This window comes from Salvia splendens, chromosome 1 (assembly GCF_004379255.2).
Source record: "Salvia splendens isolate huo1 chromosome 1, SspV2, whole genome shotgun sequence".
NCBI classification, from domain to species: domain Eukaryota; kingdom Viridiplantae; phylum Streptophyta; class Magnoliopsida; order Lamiales; family Lamiaceae; genus Salvia; species Salvia splendens.
The window spans coordinates 23944525-23966450 of NC_056032.1; the positions used below are offsets into that span (position 1 = coordinate 23944525).

At 46.7% G+C, this 21926-nt stretch overlaps 2 protein-coding genes across 2 annotated transcripts; both read right to left on the minus strand.

The window, feature by feature from the left end:
- Positions 1-14346: 14346 nt before the first annotated feature.
- On the minus strand, positions 14347-15053 carry LOC121753264 (ras-related protein RABA5b-like). The gene has a single exon (XM_042148536.1). It carries the CDS (start codon positions 14995-14997, stop codon positions 14347-14349), a length of 651 nt encoding a protein of 216 aa, XP_042004470.1. The 5' UTR covers positions 14998-15053.
- A 5276-nt stretch (positions 15054-20329) lies between these two features.
- Positions 20330-20977, minus strand: LOC121753430. Its single transcript, XM_042148722.1, has one exon. It carries the CDS (start codon positions 20975-20977, stop codon positions 20330-20332), a length of 648 nt encoding a protein of 215 aa, XP_042004656.1.
- Between the last annotated feature and the right edge of the window lie 949 nt (positions 20978-21926).

Below are 21926 nucleotides of genomic sequence, written 5' to 3' on the forward strand. Positions count from 1 at the left end.
ATGAATCTCTCAAGTACTTGAAAGGTCAAGGTAAGCTTAGCAAGAGACATGTTAAGTGGGTGGAATTCATTGAATCATTTCCCTATGTAATCAAATACAAAAAGGGAAAAGAAAACATTGTGGCTAATGCATTGTCTCGGAGGTACATTTTGATCACTACTTTGAGTTCTAAGTTGCTTGGTTTTGAGTTGATTAAGGAAATGTATGAAAATGACCCGGACTTTTCTTCTATCTATTTAGCTTGTGAGCATGCTGCATTTGACAAGTTCTATAGGCATGATGGCTATTTGTTTAGAGAAAATAAACTGTGCATTCCTAAAGGTTATATGCGTGAATTGCTTGTGCGTGAAGCTCATGGTGGTGGTTTAATGGGGCATTTTGGAGTCCATAAGACAATGGATGTTTTGCATGAACATTTCTTTTGGCCTAAAATGCGTGTGGATGTTGAAAGAATTTGTAAAAGATGCATAACTTGCATGCAAGCCAAGTCTAAATCACACCCACATGGTTTGTACAAACCGTTACCAATTCCTAGTGCACCTTGGGAGGATATTTCAATGGACTTTGTCATTGGTTTGCCAGGAACAAAAAGAGGTAGAGATTCCGTTTTTGTGGTTGTTGATAGGTTTTCAAAAATGGCACATTTTATTCCATGTCACAAAACTGATGATGCATCTCATATTGCTGATTTGTTCTTTAAAGAAATTGTCCGTTTGCATGGTGTTCCTAGATCAATTGTGAGTGATCGAGATGCTAAATTTGTGAGTCATTTTTGGCGTGTGTTGTGGAATAAGTTGGGAACTAAACTCTTGTTTTCTACTACTTGTCATCCACAAACTGATGGACAAACTGAAATAGTTAATAGGACTTTGTCTCAATTACTACGAACTTTAGTTAAAAAGAACTTGAAAAGTTGGGAGGAATGCTTACCTTTTGCTGAATTTGCTTATAATCGAAGTGTTCATTCTGCTACTAACTTTTCTCCATTTGAAGTTGTGTATGGTTTTAATCCATTGAGTCCACTAGATTTGATTCCAATACCTATTGAAGAACGTGCAAGTCTTGATGGAAAAGCTAAGGCTGAAATGGTGAAAAGATTGCATGAAAGGGTAAGACTCAACATTGAAAAGAGGACAGAACAATATGCAAAGCAAGCCAACAAGGGTCGGAAATAAGTCATCTTTGAGCCGGGAGATTGGGTTTGGTTGCATATGAGAAAGGAGAGATTTCCTTGGAAAAGAAAGTCCAAGTTGCAGCCAAGAGGAGATGGACCATTCCAAGTGATTGCAAAAGTCAATGATAATGCTTACAAACTAGACTTACCTGGTGAGTTTAATGTAAGTGCTACTTTCAATGGTTCTGATTTATCTCCTTATGTTGGTGAATTAGATTCGAGGACGAATCCTCTTGAAGAAGAAGGGAATGATGGAGACACACCCAAGCTGATCTACAAGGACAAGAAGATGGATCCATTGATCATTCTAAGTGGGCCAATTACAAGAGCTAGAGCTAAGAAGATAAGAGAGTCCATGTTGCTTTTATTTGTTGAAATAAAAGCCCAATTACAAGATCATTCTACATTGGGCCAAGTGGTGAATATTATTCAAGTTTGTGGGCAGCCCAAGGCTTGAAGTTTGGAGTCACTACATATCACATTTTGGAACCCCAAATTGATGATACATGATGCATTTTCGTCCAAGTTGGAGCAGCCGCAATGAAGGGTCTATTTTGTGGCGTTAAACTATACCGAGGTTCTTGGCTGATCATATAGCCAACGGGTCGAGGTTTACTAAGCTCTGGAAGTGGATCAAACTAGATTACCAATCAAGGGAGTCCGCTGCCAAACCTTATACGTGGGGTTCTTGGATCAATATATCCAACGGGTCCTTCTGTGAAATTCTCTTCTACAAAGAACCGACTGCGTCACCTTGTGTGAACGTCGTTCACGACCGATCTACTATGCAGAAGAATTAGACTTGTTTGCTTCTTATACATTTAATGTTCAAGAAACATCTTATAAATGCATAAGCAAACTCCAATACGATAAAATAACTTCTTCTCATCCTGGGTTAAAAGTGAATTGTAGAGTTTATTGTATATAAGCATTTCTATCCGTGCAACATGCTCGAAATATGCTTTTCAGTATACTAATCCTAACACATATCCTAACTAACTGCCTGATGTACTATTTTTTATCACTACAAATACTTGCAAGTATACAAGGCAAAAATTGTATAGCTAAAAGTCAGTACCGGGATATCGAACACGGGGAATATAAATGCAACTGGCAATGATGTACTCAACGTCATATACTATCTAGAGAAATAAAAGTTTTGGTTGGATTAATTAACTATACAGAATAAATACAGCTAATAAAATAAAACATTCAACCAACCAAAGTAAATCAGGAAAAGAGTGAATTCCAAGGATAGAGCTTTCACAATTATAGTTTACACAAAACATAGTTATGATACCCTAGCACAGTACATGCATTACTAGAACAAGTCACATAAGTATTAAGATTCTCCATACAGTTATTTTTGTGATAGAGAGAAAAGCTCTCCCTTCTCTCTAGAATTCGCCCTCTCTCCCTCCCTCCCCTTTGAGGGAGGTGAAATATGATTGTTGCATCCGAAACATGGTGAAGTCCGGTGGAATGATGCCGGAGGGGGAGGGCTTGACCTGGGTACAAACAAGGCAGCCCCTCTCCTCACCGGAATGGAACTTCTCGTCGATTGCAAAGCCAAAAGCAAAGAGGGTGGGCACGCCGCACCCGGAGAAAGCACAACGAGCCCTCAAACGCGCCGGCCTCGAATCTGGTTCGGAGGTTTGTAAGGCCAAGAAGAGGATGGTCTTCGAATTGGTGGACAACCTTCACGCCGAACTCCATGGAGAGGGAAAGGGGTCGCCGGGAAACGAGCAAGCTTTGGTTGGGGAGATGCTGAGCTCTTTAGCTTAAATGGCTAAAAAGGGGAATGCCCCAGAGTGCGAAATGGCTGGACCCGATTGCGAGGGGGTGGCCGGAATTTTGCCGGCGCCGGCTGGCCGGGATCATGTTGAACCACGCATGGAGATGGAGTTGGTCAACCAACCGGTCATGGCTGGTACAAGCCCTCACGTTATCTCTAAGCTAGGTGATGGGGTGACAAGTGTGGAGGTGGATACATGTGCCTCACAAAAGAAGGAAATGCCAAAACCTACTTTGCATGGGGAAGGAAATGTTGGTCCATTCTTGGTAAATGACAACTTGAATTCAAATTCAGCCCCATGTGCAACACAACCCTTCCCCCTTCCTCTCGTCAATAGTGAACACAAAGGGGGCCGACCACCCGGTGCTCGGTCGCCGGAATCCTCGCCGGAAAAGGCGGTGCCGCCGACGGGTACATCCCCCCACGTGAAGCCTAGGATTGAGGATGGATTGGCATGGGAGGATGGGGATACATGTGACCCACGAAAGAAGGAAAACACAAAGGACACTTTGCATGGGCAAGACCGTGGCTCCGCCGCCGGAGTGCTCGCCGGAAAACCTGATTCTATCGGCGAATGCTTGGAAATAGGCTAAAGACCTCTTCCCACATGGAGGAACGAGACCCTTGGAGGCAGCCCCAAATCCGCTTAATTCCGGAAAGGCCGAGCCAATCACACTTGACGCCGGCAAGGTCACACCTTTGGGGACAGCCGAAAACATTGAAGGTACCCCATGTCTCTCCTTTACTGATTTAGAAACGAAATATCTATTGGAGAAACTAGGGCTAGCCATAGTTGGGAAGTTTTCCCACTCACTCCCGTCTACATTCCAAATTCTAAAAAGCTTAGGGTGTATGGGGCTAGTGGGCTCATTTACTTGGAAATACTTGAATGCTAAGGTCTTAAGCGGCCCTTATGGGAATCCGGTGTGGCTTATTGACATTCACCCGATGAGGGTGTTCAAGTGGGCTCCGGACTTTGACACATTCTTCGAGTCGCCGATCGTTGCAGTTTGGTGCAATATCATGGGACTACCGGCTCACCTTTTTGAGGAATCGACCCTCATGGCGATTGGCAAGCTACTAGGCAAGCCGTTACAAGCGGACCATGCCACATTCAATCAAACCCGACTCTCTTTTTGCTAGGATATGTGTTGAGATTGATATCTCCAACCCCCCGACGGAGGATATCATGCTAAACATCCTAGGAAAAAAATCAAGACACAAAGTAGCTTGGGACCGTATCCCATTGTTTTGCCATTGATGAGTGTCATGCGTTGGGAAGGAAGGGCCGTGTTGGAGGCAAGGATTACCGAACACCAATCAAGAAGTTCTATCCTAGCCCACAAGATCTTCCGTCGAGAATGGCGTCCGAAGGCGGCGATTAGGATTGGCACCTTACCGAACATTGATCACACGAACAAGGAAAATGATAGTGGCAACCAAGAGAAGAACAAGGAGGGCGCAGTGGATGTCGATCCGTTGGCTCCTTGAGCGACCATTGGGAGTCAACCAAGCATGGACAAGGACGGATTCCAATTGGCGTCAAGGAAGAGGAAAGGCAAGGCACATAAGGGAGACATGCACTCCAAAGCTCTACACATCGACAATTTGCGTTTGAAAGACAATGTCGCAACGGTGTCATTCGATCGAAATGACTATAGTGCGAACGAGCCGAGAACTTGCGCAATGAATGTCTCATGTGAGCTCCCAAACCGGGAGAAGGAAGGCTTCATTGAGGAACTTGATCCGGGAGGGATCGTTCATCGAGGGGGAATCCTTATTGCGGGCCTCAATTAAGTGACGGCCCTTGGATTTTGTGTTGTTAAGGTTGCACCATGTCAATTGTAATAGAATAGTGAAGAGTACATTGATGACCACTTTTGGTAGGGAGGCCCTCGTTGTACTCTAATTGGTTATGGCGAGTCGCCACTTTTGGGCGGCTCGGTGATCTTGGTTGTCCGTTGCAATTGTCCCTAGTAATGCACAGGTGTGGGTCCGCCTTAACCCTCCACCCTCGTGTTGCTTTTGATAAAAAAAAAGTCACATAAGTATTGTCCATGCGACACAAAGTAGGTTACACACTAAGGTCATCAATCTTAGATTATCAACTCCCAAAAGCTTAATTAGACCTTCAAGATATCCTCACTCTCAATTAACAGTACCGTTTTAAGGGGAATTAATTGTAGTGTCAACTAAGCTCTTCTAACTTGCAAACCTCCTCTCACGATTATGTTGCAAGTCAATAAATCATCATAGAATGTGTCACTCAAACAAGAAGCAATTATCCAACACTTAGAATAGAAGCATGCAATGAACAAAACAGATACAAAAAACTGGAATTATATAAATCAATAAAAGTTACTAATATACATCCCAATAATTCGTATATTTTAGCTACTCAAAGATAAATAGCAAAAGCTACAAATTAAAGTACAAAACATAAAGAAAAAGCAAAAAACACCAAGGATGGATTGTCGTGAAATCTTTAGTCTTCTCTTGCCTTGCTCCAATCTCCAAGAATGGTGGATGGAGGAATTAGGGTTGAAGAGTGGAGGAGGAGCCTTGGGGACTCCCAAATTTTGGAGGCTATGTATGTGTGAATATTATGAATTAGGTTATGGGGTATAAATAGGCTTGAAAAAGGTTTAAACTTGGTAAAAAGTTTCCTCCAAGTAGTAGGAGAGATGTAAATTTTGTGCTCCATAGGTTAATGAAAACTGGATTCTCTTTTGCATGCTTTCTTTCTTCTCTTCTTATCGTTGTGAACTGCTCAAATTGGATTGTCAAGCTGATCCATCGGGCTTATATACGCCTTCAACCTGTAATTGCCGGTGAATGGATCCAGTGGAGACTGAGGCTGATCAACTCAACTTAATCCTACTCGAGTGAGATGAATAGAAAAGCTCAGAAGCGTTTTCAAAACATTAACCCACAATACTATTAACTAGTATATGTTAGGTTTGGTATACTGAAAAGCATGTTTCGAGCACTAATAGAATCTTGCTTGTATACGAAAAACTCTACAATCCACTTTTAACCCGATTCAGTATTATTCGAGCAGTTTGCACGAATAGAATCAATATATTATTACATTATGTTTGCTTGTGCATTTATAAGATGTTGTTTAAACATATAAATGTATAAGAAGCAAACAAATTCTAAGTCTTTTGCTTAGTAGACTGGTTGTGGGCAACGTCCACTTTAAGGTAACATAGTCGGTTCTATGCAATGCTTTGCAAAAGAAAAAGAAGAATTTCAGAACCTAGATAGGCTTAGACTACCTATCGTGAAAGGTTGCAATGTCAGTCTGATTATTTCTAAGTCTTACTAAAATAAGATGACATTGGTGTGGTATAGCATTGAATGGATCTAACAACAAGACGCATCTTTATGCTATCTACTGAAATACTAGGTCTTGATAAATAACTATTTCTTAATCTACATACGTTAGCATTGAGCATACGGTATTAATTATGCACTACTTTGACTTATCAAATGGTGCGGTTTTTCGCAACCCAATAATCCTGATATATTGGGTAGTGGTGATTAATATCTAGCGGTGCTAGGATTTCTATTATGTTGATTCGCGCGTGATGAATCTCGTTTGATAATGTCCTCAAGAGGAGCTTGAACAAGGTTTTATTATTTGGAAACTGGCCTATTGGAATTTAATTATTCCATGAATAATAAATAAGTGTTTCTTGTTGAGTCCACTCTTGGAATAAATAAGATGTTGATTAATTACGTTCATAGCAGAGATTAATTAATTAATGGACATTTATATCTTAAACGCAGTAAATAAACAATAAACAAAATATAAACCCGGATTACTTGTAATTTCGGATTTGGATGGGCAGTGCAATATTACTTCTGTATTGGTTGCTCGTAATATTCCAATATAAGCTTATATTAAATTGTGGGTTCAGTTTAATTAGTAAAAAGCTAATTGGGTGAGGTCATATCCAAAACCCTCCATAGATCCCTAACTGGGTCCAATGTGCAACTTAATATAAATAGGAGAATAAAGGAGAGACATAATTGTTATTATTATTTTCTCTACTAGAAAAATCATCCCTCTCTCTCTCTTAGGGGACGTGGTTTTCCTCTTCCCACAATCTGTGGGATTTCTGTCTCCTCTTTATTCGAGTCCTAGTATTTTAATAAGATCAGCCCACCCTGATATCGAGATACAGTTCGGGAAACAGTCAGAAGATCCATGGTCTAGTATTGAAGATCATCACGTGGAGAAGGCGCAAGCAATCGACGATTCTTTGGAGAATCAAATCGGTAACTCTAAAACATAGAATTCATATTTTAGGATTTACTTTCTCTGAGCATGAATTATTTGTGTTCTAGCATGCAATTATCAGTTTAACATTTGAATTGAATAATCACATAATCAGTCAAAATAGATCCGTATCTGATTTATTTGTTTTGTACAAGTCTTCCTTTGTGCAAGAGGCACCAAACCCCAACAGTATAGGGAAGTAAGGATCGATCCCATAGAGATGATGTGTTTTAAATTTGTTTGCGGACACGAATGGGAATGGCTGCGACCACGCTTTCCAGGGTGGTTAAGTTAAACTACTTGACTTGAAAGACTAAACTATTTAAACTGATCCACTTGCTAAGGTTTAACTGAAATCTACTTGATCAACTCATACTAAAACTTTCCTGAAATGGACAAACAGAATAAAGTGGACGACTGTCAGTCACCGGCAAAACTTACGATAAAATAAAACTTTTCTAATAACTTTATCTTTTCACAAAATCAACATGAAAAGCAGAGTAAAAGTATATCTGAACAATTACGAACAACGACACATCATAACAACTTATAAACTTAATTCTACTCCTAAGTTCTAAACTACACCTACGGAATTAAGAAATCGAGCCATAACCATGCAGAAATCACAAACAGCTATCAGATCTAAACATCCTAACACACTTCATCCATAATTCCCTTCGCAACTGAACAAAACATACGTTTAATACTCAGATCGGACCAAATCAAAACAGAACACTGGAGCTAAGATATGTATCATAAATCAGAAATCGAAAGTAGATCAGAAATATCATGCATGGTAAATAGAACGGATCAACGAGATTCAAAATCATAACACTAAATTAACTATATCAAAAGCATCAAGAGTTGGTAACATCAAGCATAAACGGAAAATAGACAAAACAAAAGAGAAATTATTTCATCGCCTATTCTCGAAGCGGAATCACAGAACTAAAAGATGAAGATGACAAAAACCAACACCAAACACCTTCTAAACTAAACTAAAACAGGAACCAAGCGTGTATGTGAAGGAATTTAGGAGTGTAGAGTGTCGGGAACCCCCATTTCAGCTCTGGAAAAGAGCTGAAAAACTAATGAACGTCACGGGTTGGAAGCTGCCTCCTTCATCCTTCTCTATTTCCATTTATAGGAAGGCAAGAGGTCTTGATCCTTAAGGCATTTGTTCTCTGAAAAGTCTGTTTTACCCTTTACCCTTGGGGATCTTTCTTATGTGACGCATCATTCTTCTAATTAGATGCTTCTGCTGCCTGCCATTTGATCCAACTTGATCCGTTTGTGCAGCAAATTTGATTCCTTCTCTTGATCCATTTGTCCACCCAGTTGATCAACTCGTTTTATGAAATTTTTTTAAATCAAACACCTTCACGGTGGAGGGTTCGTGGGTCCCTCATCCCTATATTTCCAAAAACACAGGATACAAATTAGGATTACAAGACAACCGATCACCCTATCTATGCCTAGAAGGTAAAAAAACATGTACAAAACTCTAGAACATTTACACCCTAAGAGTAGGTAAGGGACATGCCGATGATGGCTCGACACCTACATACTCTTTGGCGTTTGAGGACGAGATCGGTGGAATCCTTCCTTAGTAACCTTTCCTACCCACGCTCTCCATCCTGTTCCCAGACTCGAATATTGGGGATCCCCATTTGCTCCATTAGAATGATATCGTTGAGGCCTCTCGGCATGGCTTGGGCATTCAAAACTTGGCCACTACTCAACCCCAATCCCATTTTCGCCAAACAGTCGGCCGCCTTATTTCCTTCGCGATGGATGAAGGTAGTGCGAAGAGTTAGATGACGCTTGTGAAGTGCGATATGCACCATGGCCTGGCGAATGTGTGCATGCCCCCATCCTTTTCCTTCCACTAAATTGATTGCTTGCTCAGAATCCGCTTCGAGCCAGATTGGTTTCACAAATACCTTAGCCATTGTCAAGCCATGATGCATGGCTATTAACTCGGCCTCAAGAGCTGATTGTGCAGTGAGCGGTAGCGCAAAGGCTACAAGCAACCTTCCCGAATGGTCCCGTATGAGGCCTCCTCCCCCGGCTTTTCCGGTTGCCTCGCAAAATGAACCATCCGTGTTCAGTTTCAGCCACGGTTGATCTGGTGGGTTCCATTTGATCATCATGGCTAGTGGCTGGGGCCTATTTGGTGCGGCATGACTCGAGATGGTGACTCCAAGCCTAACACCCTTCCAATGCTTCGGCTTGAGGTTGCCGTTGGACATGCTATTCCGAATGAAAGTGAGGGTCTGTCATACCACGTTGTTCGCCTTGAATTGGACTTCTTGGTGTCTGCTTCTATTCCTTTCTGCCCAGATAAACCAAAATATGAGGTATGGCATGAGTGTCGACTGAGGTGTTTCCTACTCGGTTGCTGCAGTCTTGTCGCCCATACTTCGAGCCTAGTTGGTATGGTATCATTGATACGAAGTGGGGGGGAAGAGCCTTCGAACCACCCATCAACTTCCCTCCACACCTTAGACGCACCTACTCCTTGGATGAAAAGGTCCTGTAGGGACTCAGTTTGTGGCCTATAAGGGCAGCATTGACACTTGGACGCAAGCTCAATATTCCCATTGGAGCTTTGAGTCGACTGGAATTCGATTCGATAGGAACCTGCAATTAAAGATGTCAATGGTTGTGGTGAGGCCTGCCTTCCATATATCTTCGAGGCCTTGGATGATGGGCCTTGGCGTCCGGACTGTTTCCCATGTCGAGGCTAGCAAGAACTCACCGCGTCGGGATAGAGTCCATCTCGGTAAATCCGGCTCCCCGGAGAGAATCTGTGTGTTGAGGATATCATCGATGATCCGTTGTGGGAGGCCTGCCTGGTCATGTAATAGCTGCAATTTAGGTTCATCCTAGGCTCCTTCCCTGATAAACTCCGAAATGGTCGTTGCAGGGCTACCTCTCTCATCCATGCAGAGCCCCCTGAGTGGTGAATTGCCCAGCCAAATATCATCCCAACAGTAGATCCTTCCTGAGCCGACTATCCATCGAATGTGAGGGTGTTCATGGGCCCAAGCTCTGACCAGCCTCTTCCACGTTGGGCTACTTCTTCCCGAGGTTCTCGTGGTGAGAGGCGAGGATGTGGAACAATATTTATTCATCATGTAGCGAGCCCATAGAGAAGTCTGTTCTCGAAAGCGCCACCACAATTTAATGTTGAAGGCTCGCAGCACCTCCTTGAACTTGTGAATTCCAAGCCCTCCTTCATTGGTGGGTAGGCACAATTGATCCCAGCTAATCCAATGGGTTTTTTTCCTTTCATTGGTTGAGCCCCAAAAGAACCGCGCCAACTGTTGATCAAGGAGTTTAAGGGAGCCACCTGTTGGTTCAATAGCTTGAAAATTGTGAATTGGGATCGCCTCCAGGGTACTCTTAATGAGGGTTAGCCTCCCTCCAAAAGATAAGTGTCTATGCGCCCATCCGGAAATCCTTCTAGCTACCTTTTCCCGGAGAAACATGAACATATCCATGCGCTTGACTCCTCGGTATATGGGGACTCCCAGGTAGAGGAAGGGAAAAGTCCCCCGAGCAAAGCTACCTTCTGATTTGATTGCATGTGCCCATTGCTCATGAACTTCAGCTATGTAAAAGTTGCTTTTGGCGAGGTTGATTTGTTTCCCGGAGACTCCCTCATACCCATTAAGACATGCTCTAAGTTGGCGTAGTGGGGTCTCGGCCGCTTGTGTGAAGATAATGATATCATCGGCGTATGCTAAGTGGCTGATTTCTATACATTGCCTCGAGGCTTTGAATGTCATCTCCCTCCGCCCTAGAATGAGCTTGTCAAGGGCCCTCATTACGAACAAGGCAGGAGAAATGGGGTCTCCTTGTCGTAAACCTCGGGTTGATTTGAAAAATCTGGTGGGGGCACCATTAATAAGAACAGAAAACCAACAGGAACCAATGCACCTTTCAATAAGGCTGATCCAGGCCTCCGGGAAACCCATGCGTCGGAGTACTTTTGTAAGGAAGCCCCATTGAACCCTGTCATAGGCCTTGGCCATGTCAATTTTGACCGCCCCGTTTAGGGCCGGGGAACACCTAGCGATCTCATGGAACATCTCTTGGGCGAGGAGGACATTGCCGTTCAGGAGCCGTCCCTTCACAAAACCAGATTGATTGAGTGATATGACCTGTGGCAAAAAAGGAGCGAGTCTAGCCGTTAGTACTTTGGTGATGATCTTATTGAAGACATTACAGAGGCTAATAGGGCGGTAGTTGGCCCATGTCTCGGGCGAAGCCTTCTTTGGGATAAGAACGATGTTTGTGGCCGTGACACTCCGGGGGAGGTAAGCCGCTTTGAAGAATTGTGAGATTGCTTCCACGACATCTGTTTCAACAATCGGCCAACACGCTTGGTAGAACATGGCCGAGAAACCATCCGGCCCGGGTGCACTATCCTCGGAAATCTCAAAAACTACTCTCTTCACCTCGTCCGGACCCGGGGCCTTATGCATATTCGCGAGGTCATTCGAAGGGGGTATTTGATGGATCAGGTCTAGGTCTGGCTCCTCGAGCGCTGGGTTGGCCGGTGCAAGGAGACCTTTTTTTTTTTTTTTTGTCAAACACCTTAACGGTGGAGGGTTCGTGGGTCCCTCATCCCTATATAGCAAAATATTTCTCGGTTACAATTAGCCTAGCTCGAGGCTTAGGGTTACAAGCGGCTATTACAGCTAACTATTACAACCAAAACAAGGACAATCAAAAGGCCAAATCACCACAAGAGTATGTAGGGGTCGTGTTACAAATGGCTCGACACCCGCCTACTCTACGGTGTCCTCCTAAGCATCTTCCTCGGCACGGACCCGGAAGTTCGGAATCCCCATTTGTTCCATTCGAATGACATCTTGGACGGCTCTCGGTAAGTCTTGGGCCTCCAAGACTCGACTGTGACTCAAGTCGACACCAATCTTCGCAAGTAAGTCAGCCGCCTTATTGCCTTCACGGTGGATGAAGGTAGTTCGGAGTGTGAGTTGACACTTGTGTAAGGTCATGTGGGCCATGGCTTGGCGAGTGTGAGCAGGCCCCCAACTTGGCCCTTTAATGAGATTGAGTGCTTGCTCGGCGTCCGATTCGAGCCAAATTGGTTTCTCAAGCTCCGAGGCCAGCATCAAGCCGTGGTGCATGGCGAGTAGTTCGGCTTCGAGTGGTGAATGTGCTTCGAGAGGGAGCGCATAGACGACGAGCGCCTTACCCAAATGGTCTCGAATGAGGCCGCCTCCCCCAGCTTTTCCTGTTGCTTCATTAAAGGACCCGTCCGTATTAAGTTTGATCCAGGCCTGATCCGGTGGTTCCCACTTAACCATCATAGCGAGTCGCGGTAGCCGTTGAGGTTCGGCATGGCTTGGGATACTGACTCCGAGCCTAACCCCTCTCCAATGCTTTGGCTTAAGCCTCCCATTGGCCATGCTGTTTCGGACGAAAGTGAGGATTTGCCAAATCACATTGCTCGGTTTTAATTGAACATCATGATGGCGGCTTCTATTTCTCTCTGCCCAGAGGAACAAGAAGATAAGGTAAGGCATGGCTCGGCTGAGGTGCTTCCTTCCCGGCTGCTGCACTCTTCTCGCCCATACCTCAATTCTTGTTGGGATCGTGTCATTGACCACGAGAGTGGGGGCCGAGCCTTCGAACCACCCGTCGAATTCCCTCCACACTCTTGTTGCACCTACTCCTTGAATGAAGAGATGTTGGAGGGACTCGGTACTAGGCCTGTGTGGGCAGCACTGGCATTTGGATGCGAGTTCAATCTTGCGCCATTGCAGCTTTGCGTCAACAGGGATGCGGTTAGATATGAGCCTCCAATTGAAGATAGCGATGGTAGTTGTAAGGCCAGCCGTCCAAATCTCCTCGAGCCCTTGGATGATGGGTTGAGGCGACCGGACCGTCTCCCAAGTCGAGGCTAGCGAGAAATCTCCTCGCCTTGTGAGCGTCCATCGTGGGATGTCCGGCTCCCCGGGGAGTATCAGGGTTTTGCAAATTTGATCAATGATCTGTTGGGGAAGGCCCGCCTGCTCATGGAGAACTTGGAGTTTTGGAGCGTCCCACTCACCATCCGTGATAAAATCCGAGACAATCGTTGTAGGGCTGCCCCTCTCGTCGAAACATAGCCCCCTAAGAGGGACGTTGCCAAGCCATATATCATCCCAGAAGTAGATCTTACCTTGACCAACAATCCAACGAATGTGCGGGTGAGCGTGGGCCCAAGCTTTGGCCAGCCTCCTCCACGTCGGGCTATTCCTTCCCGTGATCCTTGGCGAAAGTGGCGAGGAATTGGCACAATACTTTCTCATCATGTACCGGGCCAATAAAGAGTTATGTTCTCTGAACCGCCACCAGAGTTTAATGTTGAATGCTCTTAGAACTTCTGTGAACTTTCGGATCCCGAGCCCTCCCTCCTTGGTGGGGAGGCACATTTGGTCCCAGCTGATCCAATGTGTCCGTTTTTTCTCAGTCGTCGAGCCCGAAAAGAAGCGAGCCAATTGCTGATCGAGTAGCTTAAGGGTTCCGGCCGTGGGCTCAATGGCTTGGAAGATGTGGATAGGAACTGCCTCAAGAGTGCTCTTAATGAGAGTTAGCCTTCCTCCAAAAGAAAGATGACGATGCGCCCATCCGTAAATCCTTCTAGCGATCTTCTCTCGAATGAACATGAACATTTCGGTTTTCTTGACTCCACGGTATACAGGGACTCCCAAATAGAGGAATGGGAAGGACCCCCGAGCAAAGCCTCCTTCGTTTTGGATTTCATGCGCCCAATGCTCGTGCGCTTCAGCAATATAGAAATTGCTTTTTGCAAGATTGATCTGCTGCCCGGAGACTCTCTCATACCCGTCAAGGCACTCTCTTAGCCGACGCAATGGGGTTTTTTTTTTTTTTTTTTTTTTTTTTTTTTTTAGGACAAATCCATCATATGATTATTTCATAAACATAAATAAATTTCATTTCCATGTTTCACGACAGCATAGAATCGAAAATAATAATAATGCAAGAAGCAGCTCAAGAGGGAGACAAAAGAAGAAAGAGATCCGATGTAAGAGAAACGTACTCAGGATCTCATTTCGAGCAGCAAGACACCACTTCGTTGTTCTGCTTCGACAAGTCAACCCCGTTGGCCAGGCTGACCCGGTTAACCGAGAGGTCGGCCTTGTATGAGTCCGAGCTGAGTATCTTGCGGCTAACCTTGTCATAGATCTCATGTATGACAATCTCAAACGCCTTCATCACATTGGTGGCATCGAGGGCAGAGGTCTCTATAAAGAACAAGCCTTCTTTTTCAGCAAGGCTCTTCCCCTCCTCCACACTCACCTCCCTGATGTCATCCAAATCGCACTTGTTCCCCACTAGCATCCTTGCCACTGCAGTGTCACAGTGAGTATTGAGCTCATCGAGCCAGCGTTTGGTGCTTTCGAAAGTGGTCTTCCTGGTGATATCGTAGACAATGAGAGCGCCGACGGCGCCGCGGTAGTAGGCGGAGGTGACGGCGCGGAAGCGCTCCTGGCCGGCGCTGTCCCAGACCTGCGCCTTGACCTCCTTGCCGTCGACCTGGACGACCTGCGTCTGGAACTCGACTCCAATGGTGCCTTTGGAGTTGTGGTCGAACTCGTCCCTGGCGAAGCGCGAGAGCAGGTTGGATTTCCCCACGGCTGAATCTCCGATCACGACTATCTTGAAGAGGTACTCCTCGCCGCCGCCTTCCTCCGCCATTGCCGCCGCGGGATTTGCTTGACTGTGTGTAGAAGTGTGTGTGATTTATTAAGTTAAGAGAGAGAGAGAGAGAGAGAGAGAGAGAGTGTGTGTGTGTGTGTGTGTGTGTGTGTTTTTAGCCGACGCAATGGGGTTGCAGCTGCTTGAGAGAAGATAATAATGTCATCGGCATATGCTAAGTGGCTGATTTCCATGCACCTCCTGGCCGCTTTGAAGGTCATCTCTTTTTTACCATGGATGAGCTTGTCGAGGGCCCTGGAGAGATACTCTGCGGCAATCACAAACAACGCCGGAGAGATGGGGTCTCCTTGTCTGAGCCCCAGAGTAGATTTGAAGAATCCAGTTGGGACACCGTTAATAAGGACCGAGAACCAACAAGAACCAATGCACCTTTCAATCAGGTCGATCCACGCATCCGAGAAACCCATGCGCCGAAGCACCTTGATCAAGAAGCTCCATTGCACTCTATCATACGCCTTGGCCATGTCGATCTTAATGGCCACATTCGGTGCAGGGGAGCACCTTGCTAATTCGTGGAACATCTCTTGGGCGAGGAGGGCGTTGTCATGTAGGAGCCGCCCCTTCACGAATCCACTCTGGTTCGGGGAGATAACCTGTGGCAAAAAAGTCGCAAGGCGTGCGGTTAGAATTTTTGTAATAATCTTGTTGAGGACGTTGCAAAGGCTTATGGGGTGATAATCGGCCCATGTCTCGGGCGAGGCCTTCTTCGGGATAAGGACAATGTTTGTGGCCGTAACGCTCCGAGTGAGGTAGGCCCCAAGAAAGACCTGTTTTATGGCTTCCACCACATCCGTTCCAAGAATCCCCCAACATGTTTGGTAGAAGACGGCCGAGAAGCCATCCGGACCTGGAGCACTGTCCCCGGAGATGTCAAAAACCGCTTTCTTCACCTCCTCGGAGTTCGGTGGGTAGTGTAGCTCCTCAAGATCCGTTGAGGGGGGGAGTTGTTGAATAAGATCAAGGTCCGGGTCCTCAAGGTCCGGGGTGTCCGGGGCGAAAAGGCTCCGAAAGAATTCGACCGCCGAGTGTCGTATCTCTGTTTCATCTGCAATCTCCCGGCCATTCACATTGATAGAGTGAATTCGGAGTCTAACTCTCTTCTGCTTCACCCAGCTTTGGTAGAATCTGGTATTCTTATCTCCATCTGCTAGCCACCTAAGCGCCGCCTTTTGCCTCCAGAAGTCCTCCTCCATCCGGAGAAGGAGGATGTACTCGGCAATGCTTTTGTTGATCTCGGATCTATTGTGTGGCGTTGGATCAGCCTCAAAGTCGGCTTGAGCCTGCGCGATTCTTTCCTCCATTCCTTTGAGATTGGCGTGAATGTTGCCAAAAACCTCCTTGTTCCACGCCTTGAGGGCCTTTTTGCTCCTAGCAAGCTTAGTTTGGAGATTCAATAGCCCACTCGCCTCTGTTGGTTGAGCCCAAATATTTTGCACAAGCTGCAGGAAGCCTTCATGCCGGACCCACATGTTTTGGAAGCGAAAGGCGCTGCCCCCGGAGGGAAGCCTCGGCATCTTACACCTTGCAAGAATCGGACCATGATCCGAGGAAACCCTAGGGAGATTAGTCACCCTTGTTGCCTCAAACGCATTAGACCATGCCTCATTAACAAGCAGCCTGTCCAACCTCTCAAACAAGCCATTTTTAGCCCAAGTGAACTCCGCACCATCGAATCCCGGGTCCAAAAGCCGGCAATCTTCAATTGCTTTGGCAAAATCAATCATCTCTGCTTGCCGGTTGGTTTCACTACCAACCCTGTCTTCGTGTGCAAGGATCGTATTAAAATCCCCTCCAATCACCCACGGGGTTCCTTCCGTCCTGAATGATATCTCCCTCATTTTATCCCACAGAGGGTGTCGCTCCAACCTACTACATTTAGCGTAGATGGCCGAAATGGAGATATGATTCGCCATGCGGTGCGAAGTAAGCCTTCCGTGTAGGACTTGGTCCGAGTCCTCCTCAATGATGAAGTTGGCACCCTCCTCGGCGAATACCCATATCTTACCAGACGTATTTGATCCTTTGAAATTTAGTCCCAGCACCTTGGAATACCGATCCGGGTCGGGATTAGTGAGTGGCTCCATTATTGCAAGAAACATGACATTATAACACTTGATTAGTCTTTTAAGGACGTTTTGGGTCGGCGCATTAGCGATTCCCCTAGCGTTCCAAAACATGAGGTTGTAAGACAGGATTAACAAGATAGGGTCGTACCCGGAAGGTTTGAAGGCCCTCCTTGGAATATGACAATCTGATGGTCATCATCCATCGAGTGATTGTCGGCATCAACTTGTTGCGAGGCATCCTTAGGTTGTGCACCAAAGGTTTGGAAATCCATTTCCACCTCATCCATCTCGCCACATGCTTCGACGTCAAATTCCCCGTTAGCCATGAGCGAGTAGTACTTGTTTGTGCTCATGACATTGCCCGTCCACTCATCTTCACTCCTTCCATGGTTTGATGAGGGATGTCGCCCTCGCCCTCTCGAGCCCCCTCTTGACCCACCTCGGGAGCTCAAAGCCATCCGACGGCTTGTGTCTCCATGTTCCCACGGCACACCCGTTGATTCCTCATCTTTCGATTTTATTCGACTCGGCCCCATTGAGTATTTAGTAGCAGCTTCCTCACCTTGGACCGGCCTTGTGTTAAGTTGACCTTTCCCAAGCCCATCATCTTCTTGAAGGTTGCCCACAATGTCCGGACCCTCCCAGACCGACTCCTCTCCACTCTGCCTAGCTTTCGGGGGTGATCCCTTTCCTTTCTTTCTCCTTTGCCGTCTCCACTCATTGTTATCATTTTGCTTGGTCTCCAAATTGGCTTGCTTTTCCGTGGCTTGCTTTTCCGTGGGACTGTTTCCATCTTGATTTGCTTTTTGGGGGGCTGCATTGTTGTAGTTTCTTTTCGGTGGCCTCTCGGTCTTTTTTTTTTTTTTTTTTTAAATTAACTTCATATATTTATATCATATATATGAAGGAGGAAATTACAAATCAACTCCTATAACAAGGAGGGAAGACAAATTACGCCACCCAGGGTTCGAACTCAAGACCTCCAGGATGAACGCGGTATCCAGCACCCTTTACCGCTAGGCCAAGGGGCTTGGATGTTGGCCTCTCGGTCTTTCCCACAGCATAGCAAACATTGCTCGAGTGGCCGACGTGCTTACACTCCCGACAATAGGCTGGAATTTTATCCCACCGCACTTGTTGGGCCGTCTCTCTTCCACAAATATCAAGTATGATTTCTTCGGGGGGTGGTTTCGTGATATCAATCTCGACGCAAATGCGCGCAAAGGAGAGCCTTGTCTTGTTCGCGGTGGCTCGGTCAACTTGTATTGGCGTCCCTAGGAGCTTGCCAATGGCGAAGAGGGCTGATTGATCGAATAGGTGGATCGGAAGGCCAATTAGGTTACACCATATTGCTGCAATCGGGGACTCACAATAGGCGTCAAAATCCGGAGACCATTTGAACACCCTCATTGGATGCCGATCGATGAGCCACACCGGCGTCCCCTTCGGGCCACCAAGGAGCCTTGCGTAATCCACCAAGTCCTCGCATTGAATAAGAATGTGCTTGGCATTAATGTATTTCCAAGTAAAGCCACATTGAAATTTCATGTTATTAAGAGCCTTTTGAATTTGTCCGGCTGTCGGGATAGAGTGTGAGAATTTACCTACAATGGCGTGCCCTACGTTTTCGGCAAGCTTCCGGATTTCCAGCCCGGAGAAGTAGATTGATGGTATCCCATTTGAGACTGATGCTAATCCAATGGTTTGGATCTTGTCGGCCACGAACACTTGCGGTCCATTCGGATCGGGGGCTCCCTTGATCAGGTCCGCCATTGAGCGCCATGCATTTGTGGTTACCGAGCCCATCTCAGCACCATTGGCCGGCAAGTTGCCGTTCGAACCGACCCCGGCTCCCTCCTCTCTACTACACTGTGGTGCATTCATTGTGGCTGATGGAGTTACCTTAAAGAGGTCAGCCATTACCCCGGAATTAGGAGATGATGACGGGCTCGCCCCAATTTTCGGGGCCTCGGGCATGCTGGCCGAGACCGTGGGGCCTTCTCCCGCACCCGGCTTGACATGCGTGTAAGGGAGATCGTGCTGGCTCGAGCACGGACTCGGCACCTTTCGGTCGGCCACGCTCAAAGGAATCACGTAGCTTTAGAGTTCGACCTTTCTCCAAGGGTGGTAACTCCGTTTGGTAGGCCTTGAAAGCGGTTGAAGGTGATAGCAAGGGGAAGTTCATACCAAATTGAGGTGCATGGTTTGGCTCGGCCGCCGGCCGGCCGGACTCCGCCGTGCCGGCGTTGAGAAGTGGCTGCGCCGCCAAGGTGTCTAACATGTCCGCCGCATCCAAGGAGGCAACATGGAGAAGGTTGGTAGGGTTAGGCTGCAAAAACTCACTAACGGCTAGTGCATCATGTGACTCTCCATTTTGGCAAGGGACCAACCTACTTTCCAAAAGCATTTTTGTTCCCATATCCTTATCGGGCAAGTTGACCATCTCCTCCCCCAAGGCTCCTTGTACTTTTGCAGCACCAAGTACAATGGATTTGTCAAGGCTCGGTTGAGAAGGCTCCATGTCGTGGTCGGCCGTCTCCTCTCCGGCGACTTGGACGGAATCTTGGCCGGAGAAAAGTACCAGGTCGGAAGTTGCGCCTCGGACCACATGTGGCCTTTCCATTTCTATCTCCTCTTCAACTTCTCCTTGCACATTCTCCCCCTCTTGCAATGCGTCCGCCATGTTGGGATTTACAAGCACCGGAAGAATCGAGTTTTTGCATTTAGGGCTCACAACCGGGGCGCAATCTTCCTCCCCAAAGTCGATTCTCTTCCTTAGTTGCTTGTCCTCGGGAAGTGGGGAGAGTACGTACCTCTTCCGACCATCCCCTTTAGTAGTCGGGGCCAGAGTGCTCTTTCGAGCCTTGATCTTTGCTTTAGCAGCCTTCAACGCCATTATCTTAGACGGCTCCTTCGGGGAGTTTGATTCCTTCGAGCAAAACTTCATTTGTTGGTCCGAGGGGGTTTGCTCTCCCTCAAGAGGGGGTGGCTCGCTCGTCGGGTCGTCCGGCATGGCCGGGAGGGCGATGGGGTTGCTCGGGAAAGGCTTGGGATCGAGGGCGGTAGTTATGGGGTTGTCTCGGCCGGTGAAGGTGGTGGTCGGCAAGGTTGTTATGGCGTGAGGCTAAGTGGATTGTTGGTCGACGGGATGTTGAGGTGGAGGCGGGTGGGAAATTCCGGTGGGTCAATATAGTGAGGTTTTTAGAGAGAAGGAGGAGCTTCTCACTCTTGACTAATCAAGTGTTTCAGTATCCCAAGCCATGCCCCGGTGCAAGGAGACCTTGGAAGAATTCAACCGCCGAATTTCTAATTTCAGCTTCATCCGTGATCTTCTGACCATTTGCACAAATGGAGTGGATTCGCAGCCTAACCCTCTTCTGTTTCACCCAGCTTTGATAGAATCTGGAGTTTCTGTCTCCCTCCGCGAGCCACCTCAAGGCCGCCTTTTGCCTCCAGAAGTCCTCCTCCATCTTATGTAGGAGGATGTATTCGGCAATGTTCTTGTTAATCTCGGTTCTGTTCTGGGGCGATGGATCGGCTTCAAAGTTTGCTTGGGCCTTCGCAATCTCTTCTTCCATTCGCTTGAGGTTAGCATCTATGCTCCCAAAGGTCTCTTTATTCCAGGCCTTTAAGGCTTTTTTACTTCTGACCAACTTGATTTGGAGATTTAGTAACCCGATCGCCCCGGTTGGTTGCTCCCAAGCATCTTGCACAATCTTCTTAAAGCCTTCGTGTCGGATCCACATGTTTTGGAACCGGAAGGCACTACCCCTTATGGTAGGACCCGTCAACTTGCACCTTGCGAGGATCGGGCCGTGGTCCGAAGAGACTCTCGGAAGGTTGGTCACCCTCGAGGCCTCAAACACTTTGGTCCATGCCTCGCTAACAAACATTCTGTCCAGCCTCTCGAACAGACCATTTTAGGCCCACGTAAACTCCGCTCCATCGTAACCTGGGTCAAGGAGACGACAATCTTCTATTGTTTCGGCAAAGTCAATCATCTCACCTTGTCGATTGGTGTCACTCCCTACCCTATCGACATGCGAGAGGATCGTGTTGAAGTCCCCTCCGATCAGCCATGGCATCCCTTCCACTTGGTTCGAGATGTCCCTCATTTTATCCCTTAATGGGTGTCTTTCCGATCGGGAGCACTTTGCATAAACGGCCGAGATGAAGACGGGGCTAGCCATGCGGTGTGAGGTTAGCCTTCCATGGAAAATTTGGTTCCCATCTTCTTCGATATCAAAATGGGCATCAGCTTCGGTGAATATCCAAATCTTGCCGGAAGCGTTCGAGCCTTTGAACTGTAGCCCAAACACCTTACAGTAACGATCCGGGTTGAGGGTTGTCAGTGGCTCCATTATTGCGAGAAACATAACATTGTAACATTTGATAAGTCTTTTTACAACATTTTGGCTCGACGCATTAGCGACTCCTCTCGCGTTCCAAAACATTATATTGTAAGACATATTGACACGGGAGGTTCATACCCGGAAGGATTGAAGGCCCTCCTTGAAATAGGACAATTTGTCGGTCTCCCTCCCTTGTGTTTTCCCCGGGGCCGATTTGCAAGGGGGTGTCTTCGGCTTGTTCGTGATGTGGTTGGGTATCCATCGCCTCCACATCCTCCTCACCACACCCATCAACATCATATTCTCCATTGGCCATGAGAGTGTAGTACTTATTCGTACTCATGACATTTCTAGGCGCATCATCTCCACTCCATCCGCCCTTAATCAAGAGCGGCCGAAACCCTCCTCTCGAACCCCCTCGTGCGCCCCCGCAGGAGCTCGGAGCCATCCGTCGGTGTGAGCGATCATGTTCCCATGCCCCATCCCTATT